Genomic DNA, 26139 nt, shown 5'->3' with positions numbered 1-26139 from the left:
TCGATGCCCACATTTTGAAAGGTATTTAGAGGTGTTTAGAGGTGTTTAGGCATTGCTGCACTCACTCCTGCAGTGTCTCACTGATTGAGGAGCCAAAATTTCATTTTAAAAAGAGATTTAGGCACTTAGTCAATGGGATTTTGGCTTCTCAGTGCCTAAATCCCCTTTTAAAATGAGACAGGCTCCTATATCAAATGGGCATTGCAGCACTGAATGCAGCAATGCCTAAATGCCTTTAAAACCTGGGCCTGAAGTCTTAGATGGATTTAAAGAAATGCTCAGAGGCTCACCACAGATATTATCATAGTCACTCCCCTGCTAATATTACATCATCTCATTTGTATAACCACTCATACTAATAATTGATTTTCAGAGTTACTGTACTGGGCACCCAAAGCTCCCATTGATTTTAATACATCTGAAAATCATGCCATTGATCTTAATCCTTACGGTAATCTACCCTGTTTTTCTGTCCAAAGTCAGTAGCTGTGAACTATCATATTTTTCAGGCAGCCATTTTCTGTAGTGTCAAATTATGGGTCCATTAAAACAAGGGTAGATTCATGCAATGGTCAAATAGCAATAAACCATTAGTAAAAGTTAAAACTGCACTTTTTGGCCAACTATTGAAATGATCTGACAAGTTAAACATTTTTATCCTCTTGTATTATTGAACCAGTTGAGCTTTTTAATTTTTGAATCACTTCGCAATAGAGTAAGACATTTTGTATTATATTTACCTTAGTATTCTTTTAAAATGTTTATAATGAAATCTCAAGAGCATAACATTGCTGAATTTGATTTTTGTTGAATTTCTTATCTTTACTAGCAATTTTCAGGTGTGAAGAAACCCGGTGGGAACTGCTATAATTCATTGATTTCTTTAGGGTTTAAAATTTCTTTCCAGACATTTGGCATGATACTGTTCATATTAAAGTCAACAGGAGTTAGCCACTGACTTTAATGGGAACATGACTGTGCCTTCTAGGGATTTACAAGTATAAGAAATTCACATTGATTCTGTTAGCTCTATCAGCACCTTTTGGTACTCTTACCCGTAAGGTATTGTTATCGTATTTGAGGATTTTGTGGAATTGTGAGCTCATGTAATTGTCTCCTCTTGAAATCTTACTTTTCTTGTAACTTGATTTTTTTTTCTTTTTCTTGTTTTAATTTTTTTTTTTGCAGAAAAGGAGGGCATGAACTTGAAGTTTTTAATCTTCCTTAAAAGACATGCTATAAATAATACAGACTCTCTAACCCAGCAGCTCTCAAACTTCATTGCACTGCAGCCCCCTTCTGACAGCAAAAATTACTACATGACCTCAGGAGAGGGGACCGAAACCTGAGGCCTTGTCTACACCACAAAGTTGCAGCGCTGGTGAGGGAATTATAGCGCTGCAACTTAGGAGGTGTACACATCTGCAGGGCATCACCAGCGCTGCAACTCCCTGTTTGCAGCGCTGGCCGTACACCCGTTGAAACTCAGGTGTAGAGGATCCAGCGCTGGTGATCCAGCGCTGGTCATCAGGTGTAAACACTCACCAGCATTTTTCTTGACCTCCGTGGAATAAACAGGTATCCCAGCATACCAGAGGAAGCCTCTCTGGTAATCAAGCAGGTCTCCTTCCCCGCGGTTTGCAGGGGGGTTCGGGGAACGCGAGAGCAAACCGCGGGGAAGCAGGTCTCCTTCCCCGCGGTTTGCTCTCGCGTGCCCCTAACCCCCGTGCAAGCAGATCTCCTTCCCCGCGGTTTGCAGGGGAGTTCGGGGAACGCGACAGCACACCGCGGGGAAGGAGATCTGCTTGCACGGGAGTTCAAAAAACACCGGAGCAAACCGCTGGGAAGGAGACCTGCTTGCAGGGGGGTTCGGGGAACACCGGAGCAAACCGCTGGGAAGGAGACCTGCTTGCACGGGGGTTCGGGGAACGCGACAGCACACCGCGGGGAAGGAGATCTGCTTGCACGGGGGTTCAAAAAACACCGGAGCAAACCGCTGGGAAGGAGACCTGCTTGCAGGGGGGTTCAAAAAACACCGGAGCAAACCACTGGGAAGGAGACCTGCTTGCACGGGGGTTCGGGGAACACCGGAGCAAACCGCTGGGAAGGAGACCTGCTTGCAGGGGGGTTCGGGGAACACCGGAGCAAACCGCTGGGAAGGAGACCTGCTTGCACGGGGGTTCGGGGAACGCGAGAACAAACCGCAGGGAAGGAGACCTGCTTGTGGGGGGGGGTGTTCGGGGAACACTGGAGCAAACTGCGGGGAAGGAGACCTGCTTCCCCGCGGTTTGCTCTCGCGTTCCCCTAACCCCCCTTGAAGCCGCCCAACAGCGCTGCAGTGTGGCCACATCTAACACCACTTGCAGCGCTGGTTGCTGTAAGTGTGACCACTCTGCAGCGCTGGCCCTATACAGCTGTACTAATAGCTGTAACAACCAGCGCTGCAAAATTGTAGATGTAGACATACCCTGAGCCTGCCGCAGCCACACCACCCGTGATGCAGGGGGAGGGGGAAGGGATACAAAGCCTGAGCCCCATTGCCGTGGGTGGGTGGGGAACAGGGGCAAAGCCAAATCTCCAGGACTTCAGCCCCAGACAGAAAGCCTGTAACCTGAGCCCTGTTGCCCGGGGCTGGAGCCCTTCGGCTCTGGTCCTGGGCAGTGGAGCTTGAGCTTGGGCTTTGGCCCCAGGTGATGGGGCTCGGGCTTGGTTTCAGCCCCAGGCCCCAGCAAGTCTAAAGTTAACCCTGGCAACCCCATTAAAATAGGGTTGCGACCCACTTTGGGGTCCTGATCCACAGCTTGAGAACTGCTGCTTTAACTTACTTGAGCAATATATAATTCAAAATTCTCTCCAAAAGGTTGATGTGGGAATTTAAATATTAAATGTATCCAGAATAAATTAACTGAGGAGAATTAAATTCTATTTTCTGTTATTAGTGTGTTGGGTTCTGAAATAATATAGGAGAATGTCAGATTGTCTTCCTGCCCTATAATGTGTATTAGCATAACATATGTCATTTAATTTTATAAAAACTAAAGTAAACATTTGCGATTGTGGCAATGAATTTGGTTAAAAACTAGAAGTGTGAGTTTTTTTTTAAAAAATACTTAATTGAGCTTTGAACGGAGTAATACATGTCATTAGCCTAAATAATTATCAATGAATACATGGATTTGTTCTGATGTGGACTGTTAATAAGAATGTTATCAGAAAAAGGATGCATCACTGTTGTTTTTAAAATATATAATACAACTCGGAGAGGTTAAACAAAATATATATTTTAAACCCAATGGGAATAGTAATATTACATAGGCCCAGTTTAGGGGAGATTCATCTCTAGAAGTATTTGCAGTGAAATTCCAATATCCTATGGTCAATTATCAGAGTTGTCCAAGGCACAATAAAAGCATTTATAGTTTTCTGACGGGTCGATGGGGTTGCTTGTGATGGTCGGTGGAAGCCCAGGGTCTCATTTCTGGTTTATGTCTTATGTTCCTAAAAGCTCATGCTTCAGGTTTTCAGCCAGTCACCTGCAGACATCAAGAAGGATTTGTCCCTCCCCCATGTATTTTGTTTTGTTTTTTTAATCTCCTTACTTTGAACCATCAAGGAAGCCCTCAGTTGGGGTGGGCAAAGGCTCTGAGGTATCACTGGGCATTTTCTGTCTTAGGTGCTTGGCTGGCTAGCTCTTGCTTACAGATTGGCAGCATCTTTGAGAGGTTTTTGCCTTCCTCTGCAGTGGGTGAATCATTTGCCAAGATTATCAGGGTATATCTCACTTAATCATTTCCCTGCTATTATGGGGTCTCGGGCACTGGTGGACCTTGGTCCCTCCCATTTTTGGCCTATGGCACATAATAGTCTAGCTTCTTGTAACCTATAATATTTTGGTCTGTTTTCAGTTGTGTCAGCTGCTGATGGTGTTGGAGACGTGTCAGATACAGGAGGTCAGACTAGATGATCTGGTGGTCCCTTCTGGCCTTAAATTCTATGTTTCATACCTTCTTACATAGTCAGATTACAAGGACTTGTATGGGTTTTATATTTGTTTGGTCATCGGGCCCATTTTAGCAGTAATATATCATATAGACCAGATTGAAACAATGGCAAAAACAAGTATCTTTTTTTCCACCAAGTGTTCTTCTGGAAGTTTAACTCTGTGCAGAATTAATTATCTCTGCAGATATTAATGGGCCAAATTCTGTTCTCAGTTACGCCCATGTAGCTGTTCACTGTATATTATACCAGATGACAGAGCCAAGGCTTCTTATTCTCCTAGAAATGGGGGCTGGACTCTATGGACTTCCTGGTCACCCTGCAGTACCACCTGTGGAATTGGTTTTCAAGTCCGCCAGCGTTCGTGCAGCAATCCAACTCCTCGGCACGGGGGCCGTGTGTGTGTGGGACAGAACCGTGAGGAGAGGTGAGTTATCTTTTCTCCATTGCCTGTTTTAATTTTTTTCCATTCAGGTTCATTTTCACGTTACATTTTTCTCTTTTACCTGCTTTCTCTTTCTTTTTTTTTAAATTTCCATTACAATATCTTACTACAATTACTATTAACAAGGATATGGACTTCAGCAGTGCATTCAGTTTTCACTTAGCTGAGTTCTTCCCGAACAAGCTGAGCTCCCAGCAATGCCAGTCAGCTGATTGTGTTGAGGCACTCCTCTCTACTATCCCTTCAGACTCTGGAAATTGATTGTACTGTGTTTGAATTGCAACTTGACCAGACTCAAAGTCTGCAGTAAAGTGTTGTTAGATCACAGCACTGCATTACTGGTGGACTAAGTTCAATTTTTATATCTTAATAAAATTAAGCATCAATACAGCAAGTGGGAAAGTTTTAAGGGTTTTGTTTGTATCTAATAAATATACACCATACTGGAATAAAATATGTTCTTTAGTAAGTACAGCTGAAATTGTTTGTGTGTATATCTCAACAGTTCAAGTCAGCTTTTAACTTGGTCTTTTATTTCACAGTTTGTTGCTTCTCCCAGTACTAGATGTTTTGTCATACTACCTCAAAATGTACAGTTCGGTATCTGATTCCATCACTCACACATCTAAGAGACTCCAATTTATTATTACCTTCCATGAATCCCAACAAAGAAATTAAACATTCATTATATATAAATATTTAGACAGACAACTGCATTGAGATGTATTATCTTGTTGCCAGGGGCATCCTGTCAGCTTCAGAAGAAATAGCAAGCTGTGATACAATCATGTAATAGTGTTTAAAATTCTGAGTATATGAGCCATCAGTTCCAAAAAATGTATAAGGATCTATATTTTTTTGGATGTACATTTAAAATTTGCATTAGTATTCCTGTAAGGTACCTTCACGGAACCAGGGGAAAACAGATCACTGAATTTTTTTCACTAAACCTGCATCTTTCCAGTGATGAAAATAATGAGAAAAATTAGATTAACAACTTTACCATTTCATGTTAACAAGTCATTCCAATGGGCCAATGTTGCACGCCACACTGCTGTTTTCATAGAAATTCTAGGACTCTGTCCATGTGACACAAAATGTAAAGGGCGAGTGTCATAGAAAATGTGCACACTTCTGACTGTTTCAGAGCAATGCATATATATCATTCTCTGGTCAAAAGACCAAGATTTTGATATGCTGTAATATACTCTCAGAAGATAGGTTATCCAAGTAAAAAGCTGCCCCCAGGAAATATGGAACTTTAACTAAAATCTCATAGCTCTCTCCCAGCCTTAACACCAGTTATCAGTTTTGTTGAGATGACTGGTCAGTACAGTGCAAAAGAGAATCTGAGTGAGTTTATATTAAAAAGGAGTTGAGATTTGACTAAAATTCATAGGGTGAATTTTGGTTAAGTATTGTGTCATTTTTTGTATTATAATTGTAAAATGGATTAAAGGATAAATAGACACTTAAAAGAACAAATATTGACAGGTATATATCACAGGGGCTTGGCATGTCCAGCATGGGCTGCCCTCATTTACGCAGTGCATGGTTGATACACCTCATCACAAAATCATCGAAAATCCATGCTCAGTCAGGCTATCACAATCAGGAACTCAGGACCCACGGATAGGGCAGAGAAAGCAGTCAGTCTATGGTCCCTGGGCCTTCTGGCTGGGACAATCAATAGCAATATGGGGGCCCTAATCCTCTGGGCGAGGCAGAGCAAACAGACAGTGTATATCAAGAGTCCCTGGTAGTCACATCTAGTGGCAAGTGTAGGGCAGTGGAAGGGGAACCCGGACCCACCCTACTCTACCGGGTTCTGACCCAAGGCCCCATGAAGCCGGTAAACTTCCTATTAAGGATAGAGGGATCAGCTCATAACATGTTCCCTATTAGACAACTGGTGCCTCCCTTAAGGGGACGACATGTCACCTACCCATGTGTCTCCTCCCGCCTTTCTCTCTCTGCCCCCTCCCCACCCTACATTACCTGCGTGGGGGAGACGGGCTCTATCCTCCCACTGCCACCAGCTCCCCGTACCCCTGCATGTTCAGCTGCTCTCCCTGGAAACCAGGCCCGGGTGGGGAGTGGGATGGAGCTGCTCCCGGTTGCTGCTGTAGCCAGCTTCCTGGAAGAGAGCCTGGCTTGGGAGAGGCAACAGTGGCAGCCCACTCCCTGCCTAGGCTCGGCTTCTGGGGACAGGGGCCGAACATGCTGTGGGGAGGAGGCTCCAGCTCGTTTGGCCGCTCTTCCTGGAAGCTAATCCCAGGACGGAGGTTAGCTCGCTGCTGCTGCAGCCAGGTGCTCTCTCAGGCAGCTGCTGTGCTGTACCAGGCAGCATCTCAGCATGGCTGGAAGAGGTTCTGGCCCTGCCCCTTCCACTCCCCACCTGGGAAGTTTGCTGGGGTGGGCACTTGGCCCTGCATGCACCCCCAACACATCACCTCTTCCTACCATAAAGCCCATCTTGGGCATCTCCTTGGCTAGCAGTGTCTTGGCGTTCCCATCAGTTTCCACAGCTGGTTGTTCCTCCACAGCGTTGTGCAGGTCCATAGCCTCAGTAGTCTGGAGAGTCGATGGTTCCTCTGCAGGAGCCTGCAGCACATGTCCTTCCTCCTCCTCAGCCAGTCCCTACTGAGCTGAGTTGTCTCCTTTTATCTGTCCTTTCCACCTGGAGCATACACAGCAGGAGAGAGGGGGCGTGGTCTCCTGAGCCTACAATGATTGGTCAGCCCCAGTGGCCCAGTGTGCAGTCCATAAACCCCATCACAGTATAGAAAATGAGAAATCATTTCAGTGAATCAGAAATCAAATGCTCACTATTGAGACAGTGGATACCCTAGAAAAGCAAGTTGTAAAAAAGGACAATGATATATGGAATAACTTCAGAAAATAAATAATAATAAATTGCAAGGACCAGATGATGGTATTGAAGAGCTGTGAAGGTTCAAAAGATTGACGTAGTTGAGTTACTTAAAAAAAAGTGTAACATCATTTATAAAGCTGCTTTTCCAGACAACTGAAGTACAACCTCACTTCATTCCCCAGGACCACCTTGGTACCAGAAAAGTAATTGAGGAAATCATTTTAGATTGCATCTTAAAGAGCAAAGTATACTAAGGGCAAATCAGTGTTAGGTTTTGTAAAAGTAAAACTTCTTCTCTTGTATCTTAGAATTTTTTGAGCTGGCAAAACAGTGAATACAGGAGAACCAGTGGGTATAATGGGCTGGATTTACCACTGCTTAACTCCAGTACCAATGAAATATACCTGTATAAAACTGGAGTAATGCATTGTTAAATCAGGCCCATATATTTAGTAGTGCTGAGCCAATAATTCACAACTAATAATTTACTAAGAAAGTGTAACTTCTTTTCCTGCTTCCAGAACAACAGCAAGGAGATTGTGATTTCCTCAGGTTTATTCACTGAAATTATGTAACAAATTTTCGAAGCATTTTTAACTACATTGCTTCATTATGACCAATTGCACATCTGAATTCAATATCCAAGAGTGTTAGCTAGTGGTAGTTCATCAGATATTTCACAGAGTATTGTTTCTGTATCCTGACTGTACAAACATGCACTCACTTCAGCTTCAAATAGTTATGCATGTAAATAAAAAACTCAGTTTCCACAAGTATTTGCAAACAACTTTGAAGCAGGTTTTCTATGAACTTTTGTGCTCATAAAATTCCATTGTCTGGAAAATTCTATAGAAAGTAAACACAAGGGGCATGAGCATGGCTGATGCTAAATTACTTACAAATCTGAGTGAATATTCATTTAACAAAAATTTATCCTGCTCAAGTATATATGGCCAGATTTCCCCCTCAGTTACTTCCATGAAACCTTACAAACTCCCTGATCTGCAGAGATTTACACACGTCATGCATAACTTTATGCATGGGAGTAATCCCTTCAAATCAATGGGACTATTTACCAGTTTAAAGTTAAGCACAGGGGTCTTTTGTGACCCAGAGCTCAAGCAAAAGAATGAAAAAATGGTTAAAAGTTAGGAACTCAGGCCAGGTCTACACAACATACCTCTATCAGTATAACTACATCACACAGGGATGTGAAAAATGCACACCCCTGAGTGATGTAGTTATACTGATCTAACCCCCTGCCCCTGTGTAAATGATTCTATGTTGACAGGAGATCTTCTCCCCTCAATATAGCTATCACCTCTTGGGCAGGTAGATTAACTACACCGATGGGAGAAGCTCTCCCGTCACCATAGGAGCATCTTCATGTTCAGCATTACAGTAGTACATGAAGACGAGCCCTAAGAATAGGATTACCTGGCCAATCTCAGCATATAGAGAAGTTAATAGTACAGCTTCTGTTCAGTGTATTTAGAAACAATATGGAGAAGGAGTGAGAGTAGTGGAGTGGCAACATTTGCTGACAATAGATTGTTTCTCATCAAAACTCAAGAGTGAAGAATCCTGATGAATTCCTGAAGGATCTCAGAAATGGCTTCATTTTTCTCTGTGTGGGCTATTTCTTCGAAGACCGTGGAAACTGTTCAAGTTTCAGTGTATGATTATTCCTCTTCCTTCCTCCATTGTGTGTAAGGGTTTCTCTCCTCCCATCCTGTGTTAGAAGATGGAGGATCAACTCATTAAACCTACAGATCTCTCTCTCTGCATTTCCACTATCTCTCCTTGTTCCCACCACCCCCTTGACAGCCCAGCTCTTACAGGAGCCAAGTTGGCAAGGTATCTCTGACCACTACTCTCCACAGAAAATTAGGGATAGTGGAGAGGAGGCTTCACCATGGGTGAGGAGTCCAGTCAGGTTACTTCAGTAACTTGCTTCTTTTTTCTATGAAAGTTTGAGGAAGAGAATCTGACAAAGCTTTGGCCATCTTCCCCTCCCTGCCCACACCTATGGATCGGAATCACTATGGAGGGGTTTGGAGAGATAGGGATGAGTATGCTGCAGAATCAGCTCACCCCACATCATGCTTAGATCTATAGGTTTCAGCTCCCCTCTGCTCAGGGAAAACAGTGATGAGCCTGGGGTTAAAAACTTGATAATCAAACAGCCTGTACACAAGTGCAAGGTAATAAACATTAGAAAGGAATCATTTAACTCACTGGTATATACTGGATTCTGGATTATTAAACTGTCAGGACAAATACCTAAGCATTGGCATGGACATGTCAACAGAAACATCTGCTCAATCTTGGTCAAAAATGAAGGAATAAATGAATGGTGAAAAAGGTGTTTGGTTCCATTAAGAAAAGAGAGAATAATGTGGAAGTTGTTGTCAATGATATTTTTACTAAATGCATTTAGTGTCAATGACTTCCTTTCAAAAATGACATAGTAGGTATAGAACAAGTCAAGATAAGAGCAATGAAAATAACTGGAAGTGCAGGAGTTGCTTATATAGGAGAAGAGGTTTGAAAAAGTCTGGGAAGGAGCATTGAAGGAGAACTGTGATATTGTTGCCTCTTTCGGCCCAAGCAGTTAGCCAGGGTTTGGGGCCTTGAGCGTTGTTTCCTGTAGAAGTTTGTGATATAAATAATATATTTCTGTAGGTCAATCCTGTTTATTTACAAAGGATGTACAAAATCCTTTTTCTCTGAACACAATAGGATCAAACAGGAGGCTGTTTCCATTCTCACAGTGCTAGGCCTGCCCTTCCAGACATTACTCTGTCCAGAAAATTCTTTCATGTGGTGTTCTCTCAGGGCTATCCTATCAGTGCTTCTCTGGCTCTGTGTTGGCTTTTCTGGTCCTGTGTACTGCTGACACATATACACACACAAGACTCCTGAGTTTGCGGTCAGCTCCAGGAAGAAAAACCTTTGCCTACCGTAGCTCAGCTTCTGATTAGTCATGCATGTGGCCTAGTCTCTTGAGGTAGTGTTTTCTGTTGTTTCAACTATCTTATTTCCTAAAGGAGTTTAAGAACCTATTGAATTTAACCTTAATGCAGGGTGGCTATCACACACATGAGCCTCAGTGAGGTTTGTGCTTGAGTGAAGATGAAAGAAATGCCTGCTGATAGTAGGATTGCCAGGTTTCTGGTTTTCGACCAGAATGCCTGATCGGAAAGGGACCCTGGTAACTCCAGTCAGCACCACTGACTGGGCCGTTAAAAGTCAAGTTGGCGATGCAGCGGGGCTAAGGCAGACTTCCCACCTGCTGTGGCTCCGCCCAGCTCCCAGAAGCAGCGGCATACCCCCTCTGGCTCTTATGCGTAGAGGCAGCCAGAGGGCTCTGAGCACTACCCCCGACCCAAGTAGGGTGACCAATGTCCCGATTTTATAGGGACAGTCCTGATATTTGGAGCTTTTTCTTATATAGGCATCTATTACCCACCATCCCCGTCCTGATCTTTCACGCTTACTTTCTGGTCACCCTAGCCCGGAGCACCCTCCTGCAGCCTGAAGTCCTAATTTCTGGCGCTACCGTGGAGCCTTCACCCCCTTCCTGCACCACAAGCCCCTGAACCAGCCTGGTGAAAATGAGCGAATGAGAGAGGGTGGGGAGAGCAAGTGACAGAGGGAGGGGAAATGGAGTGAGTAGGAGCAGGGCCTCGGAGGAGGGGTGGGACAAGGGTGTTCAGTTTAGTGCAAGTAGAAAGCTGGCAACCCTAGTTGATAGCCACCAACACTTTCCAGCATAACAATATAGAGGAGTCTAATTGGTGGTTATTATTCACACTCTGTTGTAATAGAGTACAAAAACAAAGAGGACACACAATTAACATTACAACACATTTTAAATGAATTAAGAATCCATTTTTAACAACTGCTATATAATTAACCTGTGGTACTCATTGCTGCACAGTATTATTGAGGAAAAAAACTGTAATTTTTTTAAGCATTATAGCTTTCTAGGAATAAGAATAGCAGTTGCAGTTAAACTAATTTAGGTAAATATTTAAAGGGCTGTCAATCTTTATGCTCCAGGGCATACATTTACCTTCTGCTGTGGTCAGCAAGAAATTTCCCTTTGTGAAATAGAATTGACTATATAAGTGGATTGTTGGAGGTTTTTGTTTTTTTTACCTTCCTTTGAAACGTCACATATAGGCTGCTTCTGCAAAGGGGATGCTGGAGTAGATTCATCTGTGTTGTTTTTTCTCCCAATCCTATGTGTGAATAATTGAACTTGAACTCATCAGAAAAGGAGAGGGGGGATCATTGCACTAGCCTAGCCTTTTTGTGTGTGTGTATGTGTGTGTGTGTGTGCCATTCTCCCTTCTGCCCCCATCTTAGTTTCTGACTAGTACTAGGCCTGCCCAGAAACACAGATCTTAGTTTCTGGCATTGCTTGTTTTGCTGAATTACTGTAGAATGTAAGCCCTCTGGGTCATGGGGAAAAAATTAAAAGGAAGAGAGAATATGTGTAAAACGGAATAAGAAGTTACTGGCTAACTTGAAATGCAGCCGGAAAGAGGCTTAATAAAACATGGCTCAAAACCCCATGTTACAACACAGTTCCCAGATTCACCCCTGCAATTGATCTTTAAACTATAAAAACATACCTCATGATTTTGGAGTTTGGCTGGCTGAGGTGAATCTAAGACTACACTTGTGTGCGGTGATATTTTCAAAACGGGAGAAAAATGCAAACCCAGCTCTGTGGCTGATTTTGCTTTATTAAAAGTTAAGCAGATTGTATAAGTACTTTGTGATTTTTGTAGCTTCAGATGTATCTTTAACAGGACTTGACTAGCAGAATTCCGGCACTCCTAACCTTTCAAACACTTCGAGTATCAGCTACAAAGTTAATTTGGTAAAGTCTTGTTTCTCACCTATGCTTACTTGAGAGAGAGCAAGAAACATGACATGTTAACATTTGAAAATGGGACTTGGTATTAAAAAAAGACACTTCATTTATAGCACATTTTATGTGACATGAACCTATAGCTTCTTGGCTTAATGACAGAGATTCATTTTATTGCATGTGTGTGTGTCCCAAAGTTCATTGCAACTGCTTTTCTAAGAGCAGGTGGAATACTGCAAAAGATGTGTGCGTGTTGCTTTGACTAATAAAAGCATGAAATTTCTTCAGCATGTGTGAGGATCCCTTTTCCTCTATTCACCAATTGATCACAGAGAAGAGTGTCACAAATATGCATGCAAATGTGTGCATGTGACTGTTTTTGCACAGTGAATGTTTGCAAAGCAATTGTGAACATTCTGAGGGTTTGGAAGCTATCAGAGCAGAACACCACGATGTGACTTAAGTGACCAATTACAGTGTGAACAGCAAATTACTAATAGTGAATATTCAAATAAATAGGTGACTAGTTTATAAATAATACACGGGCTGGAATATGTTTGGACAACCTATATCTGGATAATTTGATTTAGCAAATACATAAAAATTGGAGTTTTTCTCAGATAATTCTCACAAAAGGGGGGGAAAGGGTCTCAATCAAATACATTATGTGCTGTGAATAGTTTGCCCTGCTCTACATACACATCAGACCAGATTTTGGACTCATTTTTCCCATGCAACCTTGTTAATTTCAGTGGAGTTGTACTGGCCAGAAAGCAAAATTTACTCTATGAAGTAGAATCCGACATGTAAGGTAAACATACATCTACATGTGCAGTACAAACACATACACACAGAGCAATTGATTCTAAACATTCAGAGGGCTTGTCTAGTAAATAATTAGTGTGCAGCAAGCTGGGGTGTAAACCTACAGTACGCTCGCTTGCCGCTTGCTAACTGCCTGTGTGGATCCTGCTACTGTGCATTAAAAGGTACCTAGTGCTCTTTGATCTGTTCCACATTGAAATGGGAGTAGGCCATTGCAAACTAGGGAGCCATTAGTGCACAGTAGCAGGGTCCACACAGACACCTAGTCTGTGTGGCCAAAGCAGTGCACTGTATATTTACATCCCAGCTTGCCATGCACTAACTATTCACCTTGACAAGCCCCAATACTTTAGAAATAAAGAATTACAGGTTGAGATTTTTAGGGATTTATGAAAGAAAGGTCCCTGCCACTGATTCTATTGAAGGCAACAGTAGATATGTAACATCATTATTTGTATTCAAGTATAAAAAATTGAGATTGAAATATTAATGCCAGTTTTCATGGCAGGACATTACAAATGGATAGAAACTTGCTGAGTGGGTAAAGGGAAAATAGATATTAGGTAACCAGTACACCAGCAGCAGGAAGGAAGGGAGGAAGGAAGGAAATTGTGTCCTGTATGATTTTGTTCAGGCCAGACAAAATCCATGAAGTAGAATTTGGCTTCTCCCTTTGGATAGCTATCTGCTCTTCTGATTCAGGTTGTTTGCAGCTCACTGAGAAAACCTAACTAGGTTACAATGATTAGAAACACACTTTAGAGGTAAAAGCAATAACATAATCAAAACACTATAGTATTCCTATGCTTGGAATCATGTTTTATCTCTTATTTTACCTATAAAATGAAATACTCTGGAACAGTTGAAAAGCAAACTCAGCTATATTTGAACTGGAAAAAGAAAGCTTGGTTCTTCTAATAAAGCAATGTCAACATAGATGTCTACTTATCTTGTCCATGAACTGAATTCTGCCCTCAGGTATCTCTGTGTGTTACTTCTACGAAAGCAGCGATTGACCTAATTACTATAGTGAATAATATGCTACCAGTACAATTAAATAGATTGTAGAAAGAGATTAGACAATGAAGAAAATGCTACACCCACAGTATTACAAAATACAATTCCATTAATGGTTATACACTATATATAGTTTGACAACTGTTGCTTGTGATGTTTTAAAAAAAGGCGTTCAACAAATAAATATAAGGCAATCAGGGTAAAACATTTCCATATGCAAACATCTTTCTAAATAATGGAAAATGTAGAAGTTGGACACCTTTTGTTGTACTAAATAGTTCCTTTTCCCTTTTGCTTTCCCTTGTCACAGATACTGCAATGAGCACTTGTTGTGCCCTCCACATATGTTTTGGACAGGCTGGGGTCCGTGGGAACATTGCACTACCCAATGTGGGGGTGGGATTCAGGCTCGTCGCAGGATGTGTGAGAATGGTCCTGATTGCCCTGGCTGTAATGTGGTGAGTAGCTTCTATGCCTTCCCATCAATGAATACTTGCATGCTTTGCAAATATTTTGATTCATGAGTGTGTATTTATAGCTGTTTTGTTTTTATTTTACTGAGAGAAATTCATGTTTGCGAGTTAGAGGATGCTGTTATACGACATTAGCTAGATGAGAGACCTCCAAAAGGAAAGTTGTTACAGATGGGGATTTGTCATAGGCATATTTATTTTGTTTGTTCCAAACTAGAAGAAAAATATGCTCACTTTGTTATAGTCAGAATTCTATAAAAGTAGAAGAGGAATATGGGTCCTCACATATTGGACTAATTTTTAAGTTTCCTAAGTTCAGAGGATAAACTTGATAATTGTGAAGTTTGTCATTCATTGATTGTGGACTTTTTGTTAGACCACCAGCAGGCCTGTTCAAAACAAAATAAGGGGTAATTTATAATCTTTTTTGTTTTTTGGTTTTTTTAATATGTCCTTACTCTGTTACTTTTGAAATTTATACCACAAATGAAATTTCACTTTTGCAAGCAGATTGAACACTTTCAAAGGTTTCTTCTCTTTTCTTGATTCAACTTTACGAATTAACCAAGCAGTCTTAAATTCTGCAAAGTTTTTCAAAATATTTTTCTTCCAGTGGTGACAGGCACAAAGGAAAATATATGACACAGTTTGGCGTTTAAATTTCTGTGACTGATGTAGAGAAGTTAGAATGTAATCTGTAATTTTTCCACACAGATCTTTCTTGATAATCGTGTACTAACATTATATGATTCATAAGGTTGAGCAGTATTTTGGATTTAAAATAATCTGCTCATGGTTTCAAGTGAAAATTTCATGCCCCAGATAGCCTTGGGAAATTCCATGAGTTAGGAAGAATGTTATGAGGTGCTTTGTCAGATTTTAGAATTGATCCAGTAAGCTTATTATTATTGGGATTTGCAATCTGATTCCCCTCACCAGCATCATTCTTAAAATGTTGTACAACGATAACATAGTCTGGTATATTCAAACAGTTCCTTCCATTACTGCATGCTTACATTTAGACAGCTCTTTGGTTTAACTGTTTCAGTAAAACTAGTAGTTTTATTTCTAAGAGACTCACAACCAATCAAATATAGATTCATAAGAACATAAGAAATGACCCCACTGGCTCAGACCAAAGGTCCATCTAGCCCAGTATCCTGTCTACCAACAGTGGCCAGTGCCAGGTGCCCCAGAAGGAATGACCAGAACGAGTAATCATCAAGTGATCCATCCCCTGTCACTCATTCCCAGTTTCTGGCAAACTGAGGCTAGGGACACCATTTCTGCCCATCTTGGCTAATAGCCATTGATGGACCTATCCTCCATGAATTTATCTGGTTCTTTTTTGAACCCTGTTATGGTCTTGGCCTTCACAACATCCTCTGGCAAGAAGTTCCACAGTGTGTGAATACTTCCTTTTGTTTGCTTTAAACCTGCTGCCTATTAATTTCATTTGGTTCTTGTGTTATGAGAAGTAGTAAACAACACTTCCTTATCTACTTTCTCTTCACCAATCATTATTTTATAGACCTCAATCATATCTCCCCTTGGCCATCTCTTTTCCAACCTGAAAAGTGCCAGTCTTATTAATCTCTCCTCATATGCAAGAGTTCCATACCCCTAATAATTTTTATTGCCCTTTTCTGAAACTTTTCCAATTCCTATATATCTTTTTTGAGATAGGTCAACCACATCTGTACACAGTATTCAAGATGTGGATATACCATGGATTTATATAGAGGCAACATGATGTTTTCTGTCCTATTTTCTATCCTCTTCTTAATTATTCCCAGCATTCTGTTTGCTTTTTTGACTGTCGCTGCACATTGAGTGGATGTTTTCAGAGACTCCAATATCTCTTTCTTGAGAGGTAACAGCTAACTACACCCCATCATTTTATATGTAGACTTGGGATTATGCTTTCCAATGTGCATTACTGTGCATTTATCAACATTAAATTTCATCTGCCATTTTGTTACCCAGTCACCCAGTTTTGTGAGATCCTCTTGTAACTCTTTGCAGTCTGCTTTGGACTTAACTATCTTGAGTAGTTTTGTATCATCGGCAAATTTTGCCACCTCACTATTTACCCTTTTTTCCAGATCATTTATGAATATGTTGACTAGGACTGGTCTCAGAACAGACCCCTGGGGGACACCACTATTTACATCTCTCCATTCTGAGAACTGACCAATTATACTTACCCTTTGTTTCCTATCTTTTAACCAGTTACCAATCCATGAGAGCATCTTACCCCGTGGCAGCTTACTTTGCGTAAGTGCCTTTGGTGAGGGATCTTGTCAAAGGCTTTCTGAAAATCTAAGTACACTATATCCACTGGATCCCCTGGGTCCACATGCTTGTTGACCCCCTCAAAGAATTCTAGTAGATTGGTAAGGCATGATTTCCCTTTACTTTAAAACCATGTTCACTCTTCCTGAACAAATTATGTTCATCTATATGTCTGACAATATTGTTCTTTATTATAGTTTCAGCCAGTTTGCCTCACCTCTGGAGCTCTTTTTAAAAATTGGCAGCACATTAGCTATCCTCCAGTCATCTGGTACAGAAGCTGATTTAAATGATAGGTTAGAGACTACAGTTAGTAGCTCTGCAATTTCACGTTTGATTTACTTCAGAACTCTTGGGTGAGTACCATCTGGTCCTGGTGACTTATTGCTGTTTAATTTATCAATTTGTTCCAAAACCTCCTCTAATGATACCTCAATTTGGGGCAGGTCCTCAGATCTGTCACCTAACAAAAATGACTCAGGTTTGGGAATCTTCCTCATATACTCATCCGTGAAGACCACTGCAAAGAATTCATTTAGTTTTTCTGCAATGGCTATCATCCTTTAGCACCTCAATCATCCAGTGGCTCCACTGATTGTTTAGCAGGCTTTCTGCTTCCCATATACTTAAAAAAAATTGCTATTACGTGTTGAGTCTTTGTCTAACTGTTCCTCAAACAAGGCCGGCTCCAGGCACCAGCGCAGCAAGCAGGTGCTTGGGGTGGCCAACGTAAAGAGGAGGCACATTCGGCTCTTCAGCAGCAATTCAGCGACAAGTCCCTCAGTCCCTCTCGGAGGGAAGGACCTGCCGCCGAATTGCCACCGAAGAATGAAGTGGCGGCTGTAGAGCTGCCGCCGAAGTGCCACTGATAGCGGCTTTTATTCTTTTCTTTTCTTTTTTTTCCGCCGCTTGGGGCGGCAAAATGCTGGAGCCAGCCCCATCGTCAAATTATTTCTTGTCCTTCCTAATTGTAGTTTTACATTTCACTGGGAGTTCTGTTGGAGGAGCAGCTTTTTGTATTTTGTGTATTGTATTTTGTAGTTTGTATGTGTGGAGGCTGGTAGGGGCAGTGTGCTGGGAAGGAAGCTTAGCCCTGCTTAGGGGATGGGGCTTACCTGCTTAGGGGTCCTGTAAAGGTAGCCAGCCAGTCAGACAGCAGCATAGACAGCTGCAACAGCACAGCAGCCAGCAAACAGAGCTGTAAACAGGGGAGCTTACAGTGCTCCTAGTGGGAGTTTACAGGGGGAGTTTGCGGGGGAGACTTACAGACCTAGGCAAAGGAACTGACAGGCTAGTGAAGGGAGTGGGTGGTGGTCTGCCAGTGTTCTGGTGCCTGTTGGGGGTTTGTTTTGGTTTGTGTTTCTTTGACTAACAGGTTTTAGGTGGGAAGGCTATGACCAATACAGAGGAAGCAGTGAAAGACACAATGAGGATGACTGGATGTGGAAGTTGCGGCATGTACATGATCCTGGAGGGGGTACCTGACAAGAGTTTTGTCTGCATGAAGTGCCGCCTGATAGAGCTGATGGAAGAAAAGATCCGAGAATTGGAGATGCAGGTGGAAACTCTGGTTGAGTTTAGAAGGGGGTTCGAGCACATGATGGAGCAAAGACTTGAGGAGGCTGAAGGGATAATCTCAGACTTGCAGATGAAAGCAGGACCAAAGAATTCTGAGGGGAGACTGCTGGGTGAGGAAAGTGGACAGTGGAAGCATGTGACTAAGAGAACTAGGCAGAAGGAAAGACAGTCCAGTGAAGGAGGAATAGAGCTCAGGAACAGGTTTGCGGCATTGGAAAATGAAGAAGGGGCACAGCAGGTGGTCGCTGAAGGTGAGAGGGCAAGGAAAAAGAGAAGAGCAGCTAGCCCTACAGGAAGAGGGGAAGAGTCAATGGAGACAACACCAAATATGAGCCCAAGGAGGATACAGGATGGGTCGCGGAGAATTGCAATGGTGAATAGGAAACAAGAGGACTTGCAGCCGGTGGGAGCAGGGGATAGACCGGAGAATCACACTGTCATCAGGAAAAGGCAGGTCTATGTGATTGGGGACTCCTTACTGAGAAGAATAGACAGGTCTGTAACTAGAGATGATCTGGAGAACAGAAGGGTGTGCTGTCTGCCAGGTGCTAAGATACAGGATGTGGACCTGAGGCTGAAAAGGATCCTAACGGGAATGGGAAAGAATCCGTTGATTGTCCTTCATGTGGGAACGAATGGTACAGCTAGATTCTCGCTGGAATGTATCAAGGGAGACTATGCCAGGCTGGGGAAGACGCTTAAGGAAATGGAGGCTCAAGTGATCTTCAGTGGGATTCTGCCTGTTCCTAGAGAAGGGCAACAAAGGTGTGACAAGATTATGGCGATCAACAGATGGCTCAGGCAGTGGTGCTATAAAGAGGGCTTTGGGATGTATGGCCACTGGGAAACATTCATGGACAGAGGACTGTTCTCTCGGGATGGACTTCACCTGAGTAAGGAGGGAAATAGACTTCTAGGATGGAGGCTCGCCCAACTGATTAAGAGAGCTTTAAACTAGGAATTTGGGGGAGATGGTTGGGAGATGTCCAGGTAATCTCCACGCTGGAATTTAACATTGAGAGGGAAGAAAACAAAGTAAGAGAGGATACAGCCGTGGGCAGAAGAATGGACATAAGGAGGAAGGGTAGTGTAGATACCAGTCTAATAGGTGATACTGGTGGTAGAATGTCTGTGCCTCACCAGATAAAGAATGTCAGTGATGCCAAAGGGCAAAAATTAAGATATCTGTACACTAATGCGAGGAGCCTAGGTAGCAAAATGGAGGAACTAGAGCAACTGGTGCAGGAAGTGAAATCGGATATTATAGGGATAATAGAAACATGGTAGAATAGTAGTCATGACTGGAGAACAGGTATTGAAGGCTATGTACTGTTTAGGAAAGACAGAAATAAAGGCAAAGGTGGTGGAGTAGCATTGTATATCAATGATGAGGTTAACTGTAAAGAAATAAGAAGTGATGGAATGGATAAGACAGAGCAAAAATGGGCAAAAATCACATTGGGAAAGAAAGCTACTAGAGCCTCCCCTGAGATAGTGCTTGGGGTGTGCTACAGACCGCTGGGATCTGATTTGGATATGGATAGAGACCTCTTTAATGTTTTTAATGAAGTAAACACTAATGGGAATTGTGTGATCATGGGAGACTTTAACTTCCCAGATGTAGACTGGAGGACAGGTGCTAGTAATAATAATAGGGCCCAGATTTTTCTGGATGTAATAGCTGATGGATTTCTTCACCAAGTAGTTGAAGAACCAACAAGAGGGGAAGCCATTTTAGATTTGGTTTTGGTGAGTAGTGAGGACCTCATAGAAGAAATGGCTGTAGGGGACAACCTTGGTTCGAGTGATCATGAACTAATTCAATTCAAACTAGATGGAAGGATAAACAGAAATAGATCTGAGACTAGAGTTTTTTATTTCAAAAGGGCTAACTTTAAAGAATTAAGGAAATTAGTTAGGGAAGTGGATTGGACTGAAGAACTTGTGGATCTAAATGCGGAGGAGGCCTGGAAATACTTTAAGTCGCAGCTGCAGAAACTATCAGAAGCCTGCATCCCAAGAAAGGGGAAAAAAATCATAGGCAGGAGTTGTAGATCAAGCTGGATGAGCAAGCATCTCAGAGAGGTGATTAAGAAAAAGCAGAAAGCCTACAAAGAGTGGAAGATAGGAGGGATTAGAAAGGAAAGCTACCTTATTGAGGTCAGAACATGTAGGGATGAAATGAGAAAGGTTAAAAGCCATGTAGAATTGGACCTTGCAAAGGGAATTAAAACCAATAGTAAAAGGTTCTATAGCCATATAAATAAGAAGAAAACAAAGATAGAAGTGGGACCGCTAAACACTGAGGATGGAATGGAGATTAAAGATAATCTAGGCATGGCCCAATATCTAAATAAATACTTTGCCTCAGTCTTTAATAAGACTAATGAGGAGCTTAGGGGTAATGGAAGGATGACAAATGGGAATGAGGATATGCAGGTAGATATTACCACATCCGAGGTAAAACTTACAACTTAATGGGACAAAATCAGAGGGCCCAGATAATCTTCACCCAAGAATATTAAAGGAACTGGCACATGAAATTGCAAGCCCATTAGTAAGAATCGGTAAACTCAGGGGTTGTACCTTATGACTGGAGAATTGCTAACATAGTTCCTATTTTTAAGAAAGGGGAAAAAAGTGATCCAAGTAACTATAGGCCTGTTAGTCTGACATCTGTAGTATGTAGATCTTGGAAAAAATTTTGAAGGAGAAAGTAGTTAAGGATATTGAAGTCAATGGTAATTGGGACAAAATACAGCATATTTTCACAAAAGGGAGATCGTGCCAAACCAGCCTGATCTCCTTCTTTGAGAAGGTAACAGATTTTTTAGACAAAGGAAATGCAGTGGATCTAATTTACCTCAATTTCAGTAAGGCATTTGACACGGTTCCACGTGGGGAATTATTAGTTAAATTGGAAAAGATGGGGATCAATATGAAAATTGAAAGGTGGATAAGGAACTGGTTAAAGGGGAGACTACAACAGGTCGTACTGAAAGGTGAACTGTCAGGCTGGAAGGAGGTTACTAGTGGAGTTCCTCAGGGATCAGTTTTGGGACCAATCTTATTTGACCTTTTTATTACTGACCTTGGCACAAAAAGTGGGAATGTGCTAGTAAAGTTTGCGGATGACACAAAGCTAGGAGGTATTGCTAACACAGGGAAGGACTGGGATATCCTACAGGAAGATCTGGATGACCTTGTAAACTGGAGAAATAGTAACAGGATGAAATTTAATAGTGAAAAGTGCAAGGTCATGCATTTAGGGATTAATAACAAGAATTTTAGTTATAAATTGGGGATGCATAAGTTGGAAGTAATGGAGGAGGAAAAGGACCTTGGAGTATTGGTTGATCACAGGATGACTATGAGCTGCCAATGTGATATGGCCGTTAAAAATGTGGTTTTAGGATGCATCAGGCAAGGTATTTCTAGCAAAGATAAGGAGGTGTTAGTACCATTATAGAAGGCACTGGTGAGACCTCATCTGGAATACTGTGTGCAGGTCTGGTCTCCCATGTTTAAGACGGATGAATTCAAACTGGAACAGGTTCAGAGACGGGCTACTAGGATGATCCGAGGAATGGAAAACCTGTCTTATGAAAGGAGACTCAAAGAGCTTGGCTTGTTTAGCCTAACCAAAAGAAGGTTGGGGGGGTATGATTGTTCTTTATAAATATATCAGAGGGATTAATATTAGGGAGGGAGAGGAATTATTTAAGCTTAGTACCAATGTGGACACAAGAACAAACAGATATAAGCTGGACACTAGGAAGTTTAGACTTGAAATTGGACAAAGGTTTCTAACCATTAGAGGAGTGAAGTTCTGGAACAGCCTTCCAAGGGGAGTAGTGGGGGCAAAAGACATATCTGGCTTCAAGACTAAGCTTGATAAGTTTGTGGAGGGGATGGTATGATGGGATAGCCTAATTTTGGCAATTAATTTTGGCAATTGATCTTTGATTATCAGCAGGTAAGTATGCCCAGTAGTCTGTGATGGGATGTTAGATGGGTTGGGATCTGAGTTACTATAGAGAATTCTTTCTTGGATGCTGGCTGGTGAGTCTTGCCCACATGCGCAGGGTTTAACTGATCGCCATATTTGGGGTCTGGAAGAAATTTTCCTCCAGGGCAGATTGGCAGAGGCCCTGGAGGTTTTTCGCCTTCCTCTGCAGCATGGGGCATGGGTCACTTGCTGGAGGATTCTCTGCAGCTTGAGGTCATCAAACCACGATTTAAGGACTTCAATAACTCAGACATAGGTTAGCGGTTTGTTATAGAAGTGGATTGGTGAGATTCTGTGGCCTGCATTGTGCAGGAGGTCAGACTAGATGGTCATAATGGTCCCTTCTGACCTTAAAGTCTATGAGTCTATTTCATTTGCCAGTATTTATGCTCCTTTCTATTTTCCTCACTTAACTTCCACTTTTTAAAGGGTGTCTTTTGCCTTCATAGACATGTAGGGCTGCAAGAGACCCCAAGGGGTCATTTAGTCCAGTCCTCTGCACTGAGGCAGGACAAAGTATACGTAGGCCATCCCTAACAGATGTTTGTCTAACCTGTTCTTAAAAAAACCCCACCAATGATGGGGATTCCACAGCCTCCCTTGAAAGCTCGTTCCAGACTTTACTATCTTTATAATTAGAAAGTTTTTCCTAATATCAAACCTAAATCTCTCTTGCTGCAGATTAAGCCCATTTCTTCTTTTCCTACCTGCAGTGGACATGGAGAACAATTGATCACTGTTCTCTTTATAACAGCCCTTAACATATCTGAAGACTATGATCAGGGTCCCACTCAGTTCTCTTTTCTCAGGATTAAACATGTCCAGTTTTTTTAACCTTCCTCGTAAGTCATGTTTCCTAAACCTTTTAAAATAATTTTTGTTGCTCTCCTCTAGACTCCTTCCAATTTATCCATATATTTCTTAAAGTGTGACACCTAGAATTGGACAGTGTTCTGCAACTGAGGCCTCACCAGTGCTGAGTAGAGGGGGACAGTTAACTTCCTATGCCTTACATGCAACACTCCTGTTAATACACCCCAGAATGATATTAGCCTTTTTTGCAGCTGCATCACATTGTTGACTCCTATTCAATTTGTGATCCACTGTAAACCCCTGATCCTTTTCAGCAGTACTACTGCCTAACCAGTTATTTATTCCCCATTTCATATTTGTGTATTTGATTTTTTCCTTCCTAAGTATAGTGTTTTGCACTTATCTTTATTGTAATTTGTCTTGTTGATTTCATTTGTCCTGCTATGCCAGAAGGACAGGAGACACTGGAGGTAATTTTAATTAGGCTGCAATTTTATTCTTACATATCTGAAAGTACGTGGCAGATAAAATTGTATAGAGCAGGAAATTCCATATACAATTCCATATACTCAGGGGCTGGGGGTGGTATAGCCATGCTGGAGGAGCTGCTGGTGTGGGGACGCCTGGCTGCCTCATGTTCTCCTCCTTTTGCTGCTGCAGTTCCGGAGAGCCCTGCAGTTCAGAAGTCTGTATCTGGCGCAGCTGGAGAACAGAGCCCCCACTCCCCCAGGTAACCTAGGATGAGGAGGGGATGGGGAGAGTGTGGGGGCCCCCGGCTGGGGGGGCGAGGTGGGGCTGAGTCACGTGGGAGGGTCACACACTCCTTCTTTAGCTGGTGCCCCCCCTTGCGTTCCTCCCATGAGTTGCTTATGTGCAGAGTACCGATAAGAAATAAATTCTACTTACACCACTGCTACCAAAAAAATTACAATGTACTCTCTATACATTTCCATTTTCTTGGAAGACAAAGAATTTAAGTGTAATGACTAAGTGTTGTTTACTAAGCCTCAATGAGTTTGGAGCTAAAATTTAGTAGTCTTGAATCAAAAGTTTCCTTACCATAACAGAGCTCTAAGGGATACGCAGACACACACTAGAACTACTTTATTTGTATATTTGTTGCTAAGAGATCATTGCCTTAATCGGAAAAGACCAATTTAAAGTATTTTTATGACTTGTTTTCATTATTGATTGGATCTAACATTTATGTTAATAAAATATTCTGATGAAAAAGGGTAATTCTATCCAGAACAGAATGCAATGTATCCCACTGACGACTTGTCTATATAGTGCATTAGTGTGTACCAGCTGCCTGTAAATTCTACTGCATACCAGCTTGTCATATACTAACTGGCCTGATAGACCCTGCTGGCATGAACTAAAAGATTTTCAGTTTTGATTTAACTCCATAACTTGAGGTCAGCCTCAGAGATGAGTCATACTCAAGGAAGGTTTATGAGTTAAAGATAATATACAGACCCCTTCAATTCTCTCTTTTATGGCTCAATTTTCAGTTACTTTCAGACTTCCTGACCTTGCTTAATTCTTCATTTCATACTAATCAACCTTATGTAGCTTATGCAGAGACCTTCAGCTGAAGATCATTTTGTTTTGCCTAGTGGCCCAGAGCACAGCAAGAAGACTGGCAAGTTTGTTATCAGAATGGTTATGAAGCTGTGAAAAGAAACAAGTTTGAAAGTAGGTAAACCATTGCCAGAGGACATTTTAGGCCAGGCTTGTCCCCACTGAGTACAGTGTCTTAAGCAAAAAGAGCTCTGCTCAGTGCTTGACATATGGTGGGAAGAGTTGCTACCTGGTTGTCCCTCACAAGCGTGCAAGTGGAATCTATTTGCGCAAACATCTTCAGGGCTCATATTGGGTCAGTACACAACAGCAAGGAGAATCAGCACCTTTGTTAGATCACTTCAGAATATAAGATTTACTTTTTTAAAATAAAATCTCTAACTGTTCGGGATGTTGTGGTACATACACTTGGTTCACATTTGTGTGGCTTACTGATGCAGTGACATCTGCCTGCATTTTAGAACCAGAAACAACAGCTCTGAGATATGAACTGCCCAATTCATCTCAATGGGTATTAACTCAGAGGCCAGAAACAGCCATGCCCAAGGAGCCTAGATGAGCCCCATTAGGTATTTGAGCCCCGCTAGTGGGGATGCATCATCAGAGCATGCCAACTTCACTGAGAGGAAACGAATCACAAGGAGCTCAGCAGAGACAGTGAGTGTATTCAGACTCCACTGAGGCCAAGCTGAGATGAGAGAGCGTGTATGACCATATTTTGAACAATCTGCACACTCTCTTGTGAATGGTGTCTCATTTTATGGGTGGAATTTAGAAGAGCATTGCTACTTTTTCTCCCTAACTTGATCCCTCTTTATCTTTAAGCAGGAGTGTGGCTTCAGCATCTGACTAATGTAAGCCCCCTCTTTTGTACACTCTTGATGCTATGTCATAGAATCATAGAATATCAGGGTTGGAAGGGACCTCAGGAGGTCACCTAGTCCAGCCCCCTGCTCAAAGCAGGACCAATCCCCAGACAGATTTTTGCCCCATATCCCTAAGTGGCCCCCTCAAGGATTGAATTTACAACCCTGTGTATAGCAGGCCAATGCTCAAACCACTGAGCTATCCCTCCCGCTTAGGGATGTGACTCAGCCCCACCCCACCCCTCAGCCCGGGGCCCCCATGCTCTCCCCATCCTCTCCCCTTCCTAGGTTACCTGAGGGAGCGGGGGCTCTCTCAGCATGATGTAACTGTGCTTTTAGTAGGATGAGGAAGAGGAGAGACCATTTCACAACGAAAGGAAACTGGTAATCTGGTTTTGTTGGCAGGCTTTTCCTCTTCTCCTTCTTACTTCCCACTCCTTCTGCTGGGGGAAATGTCTAGACTGTTGAAAGTAGG

At 42.2% G+C, this 26139-nt stretch overlaps 1 protein-coding gene across 1 annotated transcript in view; it reads left to right on the top strand.

The window, feature by feature from the left end:
* Positions 1-26139, top strand: part of SEMA5A (semaphorin 5A) — a 630546-nt gene that overhangs the window by 476567 nt on the left and 127840 nt on the right. The window contains exons 14-15 of the mRNA XM_050938145.1: positions 4283-4426; positions 14357-14504. Of these exons, the coding sequence (XP_050794102.1) occupies positions 4283-4426; positions 14357-14504 (292 nt within the window). The remainder of the gene's footprint in view (positions 1-4282; positions 4427-14356; positions 14505-26139) is intronic.

This window comes from Gopherus flavomarginatus, chromosome 2 (genome assembly GCF_025201925.1).
Source record: "Gopherus flavomarginatus isolate rGopFla2 chromosome 2, rGopFla2.mat.asm, whole genome shotgun sequence".
Lineage (NCBI taxonomy): Eukaryota > Metazoa > Chordata > Testudines > Testudinidae > Gopherus > Gopherus flavomarginatus.
Note: the sequence above shows the minus strand (reverse complement) of the source record. Positions and strands in the feature narration are given on the sequence as shown.